Source organism: Astatotilapia calliptera, chromosome 6, assembly GCF_900246225.1.
Source record: "Astatotilapia calliptera chromosome 6, fAstCal1.2, whole genome shotgun sequence".
NCBI classification, from domain to species: domain Eukaryota; kingdom Metazoa; phylum Chordata; class Actinopteri; order Cichliformes; family Cichlidae; genus Astatotilapia; species Astatotilapia calliptera.
Genome location: NC_039307.1, coordinates 19459627 through 19471569, shown reverse-complemented (window position 1 = coordinate 19471569; position 11943 = coordinate 19459627). Strand labels below are relative to the sequence as shown.

Genomic DNA, 11943 nt, shown 5'->3' with positions numbered 1-11943 from the left:
AAGAACATCTTGTTTGCTCAAACTAATGTCAGTGTAGTCATTACCCAAGTATTTATTAAGGTAGGTAAGACTAACAGCTACAATTTACTTTTTTTTTTTTAACCCATTTTTTGTTTTTAAGTGCACCACACACTGACGGTGTCATTTTACACCCGACTGACTGCAGAACAACTTCAGCTTAACCTTTAAGTAAAACAAAGCTTGTGTGTTGCTCTCAAATGCTGGGTGATATCCATGCCCCGTGTTTGAAACATGTTTTATAATGAGGCAGTCAAAGTGATGGAGGAAAAAAAAAAAAAAAAAAAAATCTGCAGACAAAATGATAATCACTATCTTTGGTGGTTTTGCCATTGTCCACTTAACTTCTCGCACCTTAAAATTATACAACAAATCTTGATTTTTTTAAATTTTATTTCTATAGAGGGAGACAGAAAATAATTGGCAAATTTGTGGTTGGCAATATTCTCAAAGAACTCAGAGGACGAAGATGTTGCGAGGCCTACCAACTACTTGTTTTTATTGTGCCAAAAGTTTAACTCACAAAAAGAAAAAAGTTGAACACAACAACTAAATGGGTCTGTGTGTCGGGAGTTTAAAGATTCCTGTAAACACAGATTTTAGTCAGACTCGCTGCCACAAACAGAAAAAAAAAGGTTAATAATCAATTAAGGCATCGACACAACCAGAGCTGTGCATTTCACCAGAGTAAAAAAAAAAAAAGAAAAAAGGAACAAAGTATATGTACACAGGTATAATTATAAGTGCTACTCCTTGTGTTCCACTGGCTAGATCTTAGGCAACAGGGGAAAACAACAACAAAAAAACAAAAACGGAACTGGGACCACGACTGGCTTTTCTTGCTCCATGAAGTACAAGAGGGGTTTGTGCTAAGGCAAGGAGTTTTGACTTTGTCAGGTAACATCCTGAGGGAAAACTCTTGGCCCATGCCAAAGCAATTGGGGTGTAACAATTTACATAAAAGAAGGGAAATAAGGACACAAGAGGCTTGAGGATGACATTGAGGGAGGTGTCAGGGAGTCTCGCCATCGGGGCTGAAGTAGTACCTGACCGGAGGACCAGGGAGGTCCTCATCTCCATCTGCCTCGGGAGCAAATGACACAGTAAGGTCTACGTAGCGGCGGTCCACTGATGGCTTGATTAGTTTATGCATCCTGTGAAAAATCAGAGGCAAAGATAGACGAATAAATGCACTGTGAACATTTCAGCAAATTGAAAAAACAAAACAAAAAAACAACGATGTAATGAGCACATGTACAGGCACACACCTGGAAGTTTAGACCAGGAAAACACTATGTAGGCAGTGTGAGGGAAGTGTGAGTGTCTCTGCTTTAATCTCTTGTTTAAGAGTATCCACCCTCCCGATTCTGATGTGCCCTTAAGCAACACATTCATTGCCTACTCCCTTCAAAAACACTTATTATAAAAAGAAAGACGAAATAAGGAAAAGTTTGGAGGAAAACACATACGTCAATTTGAGCCTCTTGGAGTGTCCAGGCATCACAGGCACATAGAGCATCTTTACACCGTGGACGACCATAGTGGGTTCAATTCCATACTTTTCCTGTAAATAACAAAACAGCTCATTAACGAAAATATTCTCTGCAACAACAAGAATCTGAGGAAGAATACAATAATCTAACAGCTGCAAATCACTGGATAATGGGAGTAAATGCTTCATACCCTGACAGCATTCATGAAGTCAGAGAGAGTGAAGTCCTCGTGGCCAAAGACAGTCCAGCAGTCCCAGATGGTGTAGTAGATGTTGTTCCTGGAAGAGATGCAATGGAGCTGTTACTACATGACATTATAATAATAACAACAACATGGTAAATGTAATTTCCCCATGGATGCTGTGATAGTGCACTTACTGTTGCACTATCACAGGATAGTGCACTTACTGTGCAGGACTTGAAAGTTTCAGTACACAGAATCCAAAAACAGCAACATCTTCTTACATAACAGTCCACTGGAAGTCGGAACTTCATAGCATCAGTTAAAAATCTGAGATCCCCTTATTTCACAAGAGGTCACTGCTGTGGATGGATCTGCATATTTGGCACAGACATTTACTCCGGATACAACTCTCCGAACCCTTCTTCCAGGCATTAGCACCGCACTGTCTTATGACTCCGTGAGGCTGGATTTGCGTTTCCCACTGGGATCTTTCGCGTGTGAGGCGAACATGTTAACAACTAAACCATGGAGCCACAACTGAGCTCATCATTGACTCAGGAGACACAAATGCCTTAGGAGGAGTTTCGGGAAGCGCATCCGGCATATTAAATTTTTTTTTAAAAAAGTGACATGAAACGTGTAGAGCAACGCACTGTGGCGACCTCTTGTGCTGCATCACAATGTCTGGATGAAATCGTAATTTGTCGAAAGTCCCATTATTCTGTGGAGGTGTGATAAAGCGTGAATATGATGAGTGTACCTGATGAGTGTCTGTTTGACTGCAGCAGGCTCGGTAAGAACGACTACAGGAATGGCCAAGTTAAAGAAGCAGTTTTTGTGCGATTCAAACCCGAAGCCTCCAACCACCTTGATCAACTCCAGCGCCACCTGAGTGCATCACATTAATACACAAGGTTACCATACCATTAAATCAACATTTTAAAAACATATTGTACACCTTATTCTTCAATCAAAACATAACCTAATGGATGATGAGCATTATCTGCTGGATGCAATCCTTAAAAACCACACGAGTATCTCAAGGTCTGTGCTCACCAAACCAGCCACTGCAGCTGTTGCCGTGGCAATGGCGGGGATTATCTTCCCAGCAATGCGTTTGGTCTTAAGTCTGTCAGCTGGCTCAATGGAGTACATGATGGCTCTGAGAGAGGATGCTGATGCGACAAAGTCCATGTGACCGTTGCTGTCATCATCCTTTTCAAACTGAAGTGGACTCATCCGTAACCGTTCTGCACAATTTACAGGACACACACTCCAATCGTTAATCACAAATGTAACACTCCAGCTTTCACGTTTTCAATTTGTCAGTCAGCTTGTGTCTCCTTCAGACGTAAAAAAAAAGAAAAAGGATATGTTGAGTATTTGCATACCTGGTGTGACCCTGTCAGTAGCAATAGCCTGCTCCAAATGAGTGATGGCGTCCCTTTCCTCTTCACTGCTTAGAGGCATCTTTATCTGATCAGGCTTCCTTGCCGTCTCATCTGTTTCTATGCACTGGTAGGGACAGAGTCACATCAAAAAGATTAGGGTGGTTTGTTTTCTGGTTTTGTTTTGTTTTTGTTTTGGGGGGGGGGGGGGGGGGGGGGGCTTGTTTGAAAGTGTAAAGTTCAGATCAACAGAACAGCTTACTTTTTCTGAGGGCCTGTACTCTGGAATCTTGACATCTGCAAGAATCCTGGTAATAGCCTCTTCAGAAAGATCCTGAAAAACACAATCGCACAGTCAGTAAGTCATTACGTATGTGTGTTGTGTATGTGTGCGATTAGATTTAAATGCTTGCCACCCACCCTTTCTGAATAAGGGATGTTATAAATCCCTGCGAAGAGCCGGGCAGTGCTCACAATGAAAGCAAAGTGCCTGATGGGAACAGAGGAGAGTTTAAAAGTGAATATCTGAGTATATTTAGCTTATCGGTTAGCAGAAGGGCATACTTACAAAGAGTCTTTCAAGTCAAATTCAAGAGGTGTTGGTGGTCTTTTTGGAGACTGCCAAAACAAACCTGAGGAATTGGGAGATTTTTCACTAAATACTTTTACGTGCCATTTATGAATTAGCTATACCCGTTAATTTGCTTGATAACTTGATTCTGGTTTCCATCTGATTATTTAACACTTACTTCCATCTTTTAACCTTGTGTCCAGGGGGAAAGAGTGCAGCAGCTGTAGGGCCTACATGAAAACAGCAGTAAAGTGAAAAAACCGAAAAGAAAAAAAACAAACAAAAACCAAACAAAACATAATCGTAAACCACACAGCCCCTTCGATAGGAATGTGTATTTTCATTACCTTTCTCTTGAAATATTTCTCAAATTTCAGACGAGCAACAGCAACGCATTGTTCCCACTGAGTGGGCTGTCTGCTCAGCAGCTTCATGACCTGGAATGACCCTTCCAGACTTTCCCCTGCCTGCATCCTCTACACAGACAAACACACACAATCAAAGTTGTTTTTATTGATTAAACAGCTGCACTGCTGGGGTGATTTTCATCAGTGAAAACTGCACTTGTGCCTTACCTGCAGCACCACCTCAGCCGAGGAATGGGTCTGCCAGAACGAGTTGTACATGGAGGGCTTGTGGACAAAGGCACTCTCAAACTAGAAAGCCAAAAATTTAAAAAATTAAAATTAGGAAGTACACTCAGACTTTCAAAACAATAATTTGCAGTGTGGAAAAAGAATACTGTTGGGTCTTTCAGCTGCCTGACCTTATCTCTGGCCCACTGGATGGTGTGCTCTATAACAGAAGGGAAAGACTTGAGAGTGCAGAATGGGATCTCCTCTTCTGGGGGGTCCCTCTGGGAGGCAGAAGAAAAGCGATTTTAGGTTGGTGACGGGACTGCACATGTCCAGCACAGAAAACCAATAACATGAGCCTCTTCCACAGACTCACATGGCTATTGTAAGACTCTGTCAAGTTTGGCACAATGATTTCGGTGTGCCCTTTAGTTCCCATGGTGCCAGAGTCTAGGAGAGGCCTCTGATTGGATACACAGCGGCTGAAAATACATAAGTTACAAAAAAGGAAAAACTCTTTTTAAATGACAACAAATACTTTATTAAACTGCAACTTCTAGATTCATGTCATGACAATGGTAATCATGAGGTCAGGGGTCACAATAATCACACATGGATTCTGCTTCACTTTGGTTCATTGAACATCGAATACTGAAGTGAATGAAGTGAAGCTGTTCATCGTTACAATGTCTTCACCAACCTGTCCACATATCTCCGTGCCTCTACGTTGTCCAGCGCAGTGACCACTATGTTTAATGAAGAGTAGAATGAGTCATTGTAGATGTTCTCAGTAGCCGGACACACCTTGTTGAGGTGAGCTTCCACCTGTAGGTCTGGGTTTATATCATGAGTAGCCTCTGCTGCTGTGGTACTTTTGGGTTTCTAAAGCAGAGAGGAAACAGACGGCTTAAATGCAGCAATGCGCTGACCAAGCCCGAGCCTGACCGGTGCAGAAATGCACGTCTATTCACCTGTATATGATGTGGCCTGAAGAGAAACTGCCTATTGAGGTTAGACTTTTCTATGAGGTCTGGGTCTGTGATGCACACCTGAGAAGTTAAATATGCAAATGAAATTCCAGTAAACTTTTCACAGTGAGGTAAAACTTAGGTAAATGCATAAAGAATAAATACCCACCTCCCCTGAGCTCTTGGCCAATCCAATTCCAAGCAGGGCGAAGTTTTTCAGCATCTCACAGCCTATTGCTCCACAGCCAACCTATAAAATAATTTATTTTGGGGTAAACTAGCATGATTCAATAAAAACCTTAAACACATTGAGAACTTCTAAATCTTACCATAAAGACCCTTAGCTTGTGTAGTTGTAAACACAGTGAGTCACCAATGCAAGCTCGTAATCCATCATATCGATCACCCCTAGGGGAAAACTCCTCAGCAGAAAGAGGCTGAAGTGGCTTGACTACCTCAATAGCGTCAAGATAAAACTAAAAATGTGATAAAACAAAACAAAACAAAACTGGATAATAAAACATTTTCTTTCAGGGTTGGAAAACGGCTTACAGTGAGCTATAAAACCACAGCTTCAAATTTAGTGACCTACCCATTGCTGCAGGGGTGCAAACTTCCCTGTGATGGCCTTAAGAACTTCCTGACTGGCTAAACCTCCAACAGCTGCTGCTAATGGAGGGAGAGCACCCCTTGCTGTCCTTGAAAGGCAGCGTACTAGCTCAGTATTCACAGAAGCCTGGGAGGAAGGAGTCACAGAGGAGAGGAAAAGAGAGTATAATGTTATCACACCAGTGTGCATGCAGTCATTTGTCAGACAATGAGTGGCTGCCTTTGCAGTGATGAAATGTGGAAAACAGTAAAGCTCACTTTGCTCTTGAGAGCTGCATTCACTTCCTCAGTCAGCTTTAGTAAAACCTCAGCATCCTGTAAACACCTGATGACATCAAAGAAAAGGCGCTCTTCAGTGCTTAGCAATCATATCGCACAGAGAAAGCAGAGCACAACATTAGACTGGAGGGTAAAAAGTACTGATCTGATATGGAAATTTTACTTACCCAGTGTTAGGAAGTCTACTGTGCTGCTCCTGGAAGGTGTCCAGTGCCAACATGCCAGCATGGATTTGAAGTGGGGCCTGAGAAGCAGATTTAAAACAGGACTGAAGAAATCGGCTTCTTAAACTCAAAGAAAAACAGGCATTTGTGAACTTGGCTAAGAAACACTGGGTCTACGTTAGTTTAACCTGTTTTGTAAACCTAGTTAAACATCAATGTGAAAGAAAGGGTATCTCTGCTCTGTACATGTTTCTATTGTTTAAACGTGAAGGCAGTATGTTTAAGCATGTGGGATACTGTCAGGAGAACCAACTGTGTAGCAAGAGAGCCATGGGAAAGTTTTGATCAGTTTCTAACTCACACTGTTCTTAGCCATGTGAGTCACGAAGCTGCAATAAAACGATGTTTAAATGTCACACTATTCCCCTCTGTAGGATATAAGTTTCTACCTAGTTTCCTCTTACCTCTGGTTTACTGAAGTCCGGAGTCAGGACCCGAGGTTCACACAGCTGTCGCTCTAATGTTTCCTGAAATAAATATTGTGAGTTATTGTTAGCATACACACAAGTGATGGTCATTTAAACATATCTGCATGTTTTTAAATCATAACTGGACAACACTGTTAATATGAAAACTAGTCTACTTACAAATCTGTACATTTTAGGGGTTTTCACCATGACAAAGAAACCTCCATGTGTGTATGGTTGTAGCTGAGATGTGTCTCCTATTGCAAAGCTGTGAGAAGAAAGGACTATAACCACACACACACACACACACACACACACTTAATTAATATGAACATACATATAGAAAACAAGTCACCAAAGACATTGCCAGATACATTTTTGCATTTGCGTCCAGCAAAATAAATAAAAACACCAGTTTGAGTTTGTACAAATAATAACAATAATCTTGGAGACGCCGCTGTTATGCATTACAGTAATAAAATTGTAACCATAGTACCTGAAACCTGCCGAGATGTGCCGTTGAGCTCCACCATGCCACCGACCTCTCTGAAAACAACACTCTGCCCTGTCTGTAGGCCGTGGGGTTGGTTGTCCATGCAGGTTACCATCCCAGGATTATCCTAAAACAGTTTGCAGAAAAGTTCACCCAAAGTTCGCTCATTTACTGACTAAGCAGAAGATTAACAGGCAAACTTTACTGCAAATTGTAGGTGTTGAATTTTTTGAAGAAAAGCTGGAACAATTTATTTATCTGTCATTTTTTATTTTTTGTGGGGTGTGGTCGGGGGGAATACCTGAGTGATACTTTGAATGAAAACCTCCTTGGGCTCCTCTCCTGTGGGGTCGAACACCTCAAACTCTTCTCCAAAATCACAAAACACTCGTGCACAGATACCGTACACGTCACAGCTGATGAACTGAAGCAATACACACGCAACAGTTTTGGTTAATATTTACCCATCTGTGAGCTCTCGCAGTGCAACTGTAATGCATAAGCACAACAAGGAGAGCAGACTTACTCTGATAGGGGGTTGTTGTGAGTGGCAGAACTCATTTACTCTCTTCTGTAGGCTCAATCTGGCCTCAGTCAAAATCACACACTAGAGGAGGAAGCAGAGCAGACAAACATTATCTGGAGTCCATAGCAGACTATGCGGTAGAGAAGAAAAGCAGTTACGTACAAGCATTTTATTTTAAATTGAATGCCAGTTGGTGGCCAAATACATGATCGATATAAAAACGAGATCAACCCTTCGCGACTTGCTGTGCCGTTATGAAATGCCGACCTTTAGGTTCAACATCCCTTCAGACCAGGGGAGAAACATAACTAGAACATCTGTAAGAGGCAGCTGTGAAGTGAATCACACTGCTGGAGTAGCTTCATGAGTTTTATTGACATTCAGAAATGTTTCTCTATGATGAAATCTTTCTATTGGAAACTCTTGTTAAGCCACATTGGTCTTCAGGGAAGGGGCGGGTGTCTTCATACTTCTCTACACCTCATATTTTTAATCACTAGGGGGTTTCTGAGGGCGTGGGAGCAACCTATTAAAAAAAAAATGTCTGTCCTACTAACCATGGGTTAGCTTACAACCCAGAGTCTGAAAGGTAATGACTTACCTGGTACCTTCTGAGAAAACCGAGATCAGTGTTGTCGTCAAGAGCAGAGAAAGACATGTCAACGTGGACATAAGGGTTCAACTCTGCAACGTGAGGGCACACTGCCTCCACCCTGTGGGAGAAACACAAGGGAGTGGGTAAACATGAGAAAGTATCTGAGTAAGGATGCACCAGTCTCAATGTTTATACCACCTATCACTCTGATACCTACTCAGAGCTGTATCAGGTACGCACTGGTCAATCACAATTATATTCAGTTAAACTGAACTAAAATGTTATTCTTTATTTGGTACATTAGCACAACATGAAACTAACAAGAAAGGATCGTCACTTTGGTGGCTTTCACTGTTTGTGACCCAATTGTGATTTAACAGAAACCAAACAGTGATCAGCTGAGCTGATGACAACAGCAGACAATGGTGCTGTCCCTGTCAGTGTCACCATTTCTGTATCGTTGTGTAGTTTACACAATTACGGACTGCACTAATCAAGTTGTGCAGTTGTAAAAACTTTACAACTGCACAACTTGATTAGTGCAGTCCGTAATTATCTTGTGCAAGCAAGGAGGGTATGGTTAAACAGACATACACAGTAACAAAGGGGAGCAGCAATAGCTTAAATGTATCAATTCAATTTAAGCACAGACCAAGATGAAAGGAAACAAGTTCAAATTAATTAGGTTTTGATCTTGTTATTTTGTCATTTTAATAATGACTGTTTCACATAAAAAGAGAATGGTTTGCAATGTATTTATTCAGCAATATTATCAGCCCGCTCCTTTAAGGCATCTTCATGAGGAATGAATAAGCTACACTGGTGCATGCCTATTTAAGAGCGTAAGGAGAGTCCTGCCCGTGGGGTTCATTACCTCCTCCTCTGGCTCAAAACATCCTCTTTGCGGATAAAGAAGTTGGAGCCAAGATCCCAGGTCTCACACTGTTTTGTGTCATGAAGCGTGACTGCCTGTACACACAGAGGACAAACAGGACAATAGGTTCGAACAATTATGACTACAAGACCTTTGGACTTGCAAGATGCTGAGAATGACACATTGCTGTAATATTAAGAGAGCGCGCCTACCTTTACACCAGCCAGGACAATATTTTTTGCTGCGAAACCAAACCCAAAAGATTTAGAGTCATGTTAGAGTTCCTTGCATGGCTCATACAAACACCAAACCATTAAATATTGCCTACCTATCTCTACTCCCATTCCTCCCATTCCACTGAGAAAGACTGAGGACTGGGCCATCTGGTGCATGGCACTGTCTCCAAGCACATATCGCTGGCGGCTAAAGAGTGAGAGAGAGATGAAGAGTCACTGTGAAGGAATGTGCTAGAAGGACGAATGGAAACACCACGAACAATAACGGCGCTGGTTGTAATATAAACCATTAAAAAGGCAAATTATAAGGATGGTGAGGCTTGCCTGTAAAGAGAGTCGTCAATCTCCATCGAGTCTGTAGCCATGGTGGGAGGGGAAGGGGGGGAGAGCAAGTGCCTCAAAGATAGAGATGCTTCCTGTTAAAAATATAAATAGAGTAATTAACCTTGTCTGATTGAGCGATATAGATTTAAAACCAACGCCCTGCTGTTAATGAGCCGCACAGCTAACTAACTGTTGATGCCAGTTAGCTGTCAGCAACATGGTTGACCCCACCGAGCTGAGCTGACCTGAACTGAATTAACCAAGCGGCTTAAAAAAAGCCCGACATTAAAGGGGTTAATACACGTGCCTTAGTAAAGCTAGATGACTTATGAAGTTGCCGAAGCTCAACGCTAGCGGCTACAGCTAGCTAATGCTGCTGCCCGGTGCCGGTTACGGAGACACTTCTCATAAACTCATTAAAAGTGGCGACACAAACACGAGGCTACAAATAACTCCAGGGAGTAGACAAATGTTTAAGGAATAGTTGTTTCTATCAAGCAATATGTAAACACTGCTATAAATGTACTTAAAATTAGTCAGAATATCACACGCAGGTACCTGTCAGTAAGCCCAGCGAGCTGCAGCGAATGAATGGCTGTGACTGGTTAAAAAACTTGGAGTGTTTCCGGGTTAACGCACTCACGTGGCCAACGTCAACCAATCATTTCACGGAAACTTCTAGGACTATATTTGTGAATAAACGTTACTTATTTTGTGTTGTTGATAAAATAACACACATTTATGATGATTTACTAGATTTCGGGTGACATTTTTCTAAAGAATAAAATTTCACCATTTTGTTTTCAGAGGTGTAATCTTGAGTTACCACCCATTTCCTTTTGCTTGCTTTTTAAAAAACCTAACACTGATCCATGACTCATTCAATAGCTAAAAGGCACCAAATTCAAGGATCTAAACGTAACAGACAACTTAGAAAAATACCAATTTTAAATGGAATCTTTAGACACTTTGTTACAAGCAGAACCCCCCCCCCCCCCCCTTCTCCCCCCCAAAAACACAGGATTTATTTGCTGAAAACTTGGCATATCTGAACATGTTGTGCAGTGTGTCTTTAATAATATTGAAGAAACTGAGAAGTGGGAAAAAAAACAAAATAAGTAAATTAAATTAACAATTTTTTAAAAAATAAAACAGGTAAAGCATCTAACAAATATCTGACACAGGTCCTGGGAGATGCTTCTGACTCTTGATTTAATAAATCTACTGTTCACTGTTTCAGTGGCTGTTAAGAAGCCAGTCTAGTATTTACTGTCATATTCCCATATATCATTGTGATGTTGTTTATTCTATTACTCTTGTTCTCTTCTGCTTGCTTTCTCTTTTCTTTCTCAGCAGGTGATCCAGGTGATTGATATATGCATTTTTTTTTCTCTGCCCGTTCTGTTGGTTTTTGTCTTTTGCCCTTCTCCCCCATCCCTCTTCTCAGCTGTTTCTCTTTCCCTCTTTCTTTCTCCCCTTCTTTCCCCCAGTCAAGTCTGTCCCGTATTCAGTAAGTGAAAATAAAATAAACAATAAAAGGTGAATCAAATGGACCATTACGGCAAGGCTGGGATGGTCAGTTTGGTAAAGTAAATCCGTTGGGCATCTTTCTTTGCCTTTAGACAACAATTCTGATGGCAAAAGAGCCAAACGGGACAGGCAAAAAAAAAAAAAAGAAAAAAAAAGAAGCCAGTCTTAAGGAGGGGAAGCAGGGAGAAAAGCTCATCAGTATGTGCAGAAGAGGTCGGAAGAGAGGTAGAACAGTTAGTGTCTAAGTCAGTGTTTACAAATTATAAGTGATGGTCTGTAAAACACAGTGGAGACTCTGTCATGGTTTCAATCTGCACTTCAGACAGTTGTGTTGGGGATTTTGTCAAAACAAATTGAATTATCAACACACATTTTGAACAACTACCAACAGAAAAGCTCATGATTGGCAATGGCTAATGCAGTAAAAGCATACCTGGTTAGAAAAACACACACTATCAGTCATGGACTGGCCTCCTCAGAGTCCGGACCACAACATTACCGAAGCAGTGTGGGATCATGTTGACAGAGAAGGGAAGAAAAGGAAGTCAACATTTCAAGAAGAGCTTTAAATGTCCTACAAGAAGCCTGGAGAACTATTCCTGAAGACTACACAATTAAAGAAATAAAGGTTAAGAGTGTCCAGGCTGTG

At 41.4% G+C, this 11943-nt stretch overlaps 1 protein-coding gene across 3 annotated transcripts; it reads right to left on the bottom strand.

The window, feature by feature from the left end:
• Positions 1 to 88: 88 nt before the first annotated feature.
• On the bottom strand, positions 89 to 11772 carry uba6 (ubiquitin like modifier activating enzyme 6). Of its 3 annotated transcripts, none has more exons than XM_026170907.1 (32): positions 11728 to 11772; positions 9765 to 9856; positions 9533 to 9627; positions 9417 to 9445; positions 9205 to 9299; positions 8337 to 8448; positions 7736 to 7816; positions 7511 to 7633; positions 7213 to 7336; positions 6897 to 7000; positions 6714 to 6776; positions 6253 to 6329; positions 6065 to 6131; positions 5790 to 5933; positions 5527 to 5673; positions 5367 to 5447; positions 5201 to 5278; positions 4930 to 5111; positions 4606 to 4711; positions 4421 to 4510; positions 4230 to 4310; positions 4002 to 4130; positions 3833 to 3884; positions 3652 to 3715; positions 3504 to 3573; positions 3346 to 3417; positions 3087 to 3210; positions 2752 to 2945; positions 2456 to 2583; positions 1702 to 1789; positions 1488 to 1582; positions 89 to 1172 (listed from the first exon to the last, which is right to left on the bottom strand). In XM_026170907.1, the coding sequence occupies exons 1-32, from the start codon at positions 11755 to 11757 to the stop codon at positions 1031 to 1033; spliced, it is 3159 nt and encodes a 1052-aa protein (XP_026026692.1). In that variant the 5' UTR covers positions 11758 to 11772; the 3' UTR covers positions 89 to 1030. The 3 variants fall into 3 exon arrangements, with proteins under 3 accessions (XP_026026692.1, XP_026026693.1, XP_026026694.1); XM_026170908.1 differs by lacking the exon at positions 11728 to 11772 and adding an exon at positions 10323 to 10400; XM_026170909.1 differs by lacking the exon at positions 11728 to 11772 and adding an exon at positions 10072 to 10094.
• Between the last annotated feature and the right edge of the window lie 171 nt (positions 11773 to 11943).

Bases quoted from the DNA above. Each gene is read 5' to 3' on its own strand.
- uba6 (XM_026170907.1), bottom strand. From the start codon at position 11,757: ATGACTGATAGTGTGTGTTTTTCTAACCAG. The intron at 8,449-9,204 runs GTAATGAACCCC...TTTCTCCCACAG, and splicing joins GTTTTGAGCCAGAGGAGGAG to GGTGGAGGCAGTGTGCCCTC. The intron at 6,132-6,252 runs GTAAGTAAAATT...TGATGTCATCAG, and splicing joins AGTAGACTTCCTAACACTGG to GTGTTTACAGGATGCTGAGG.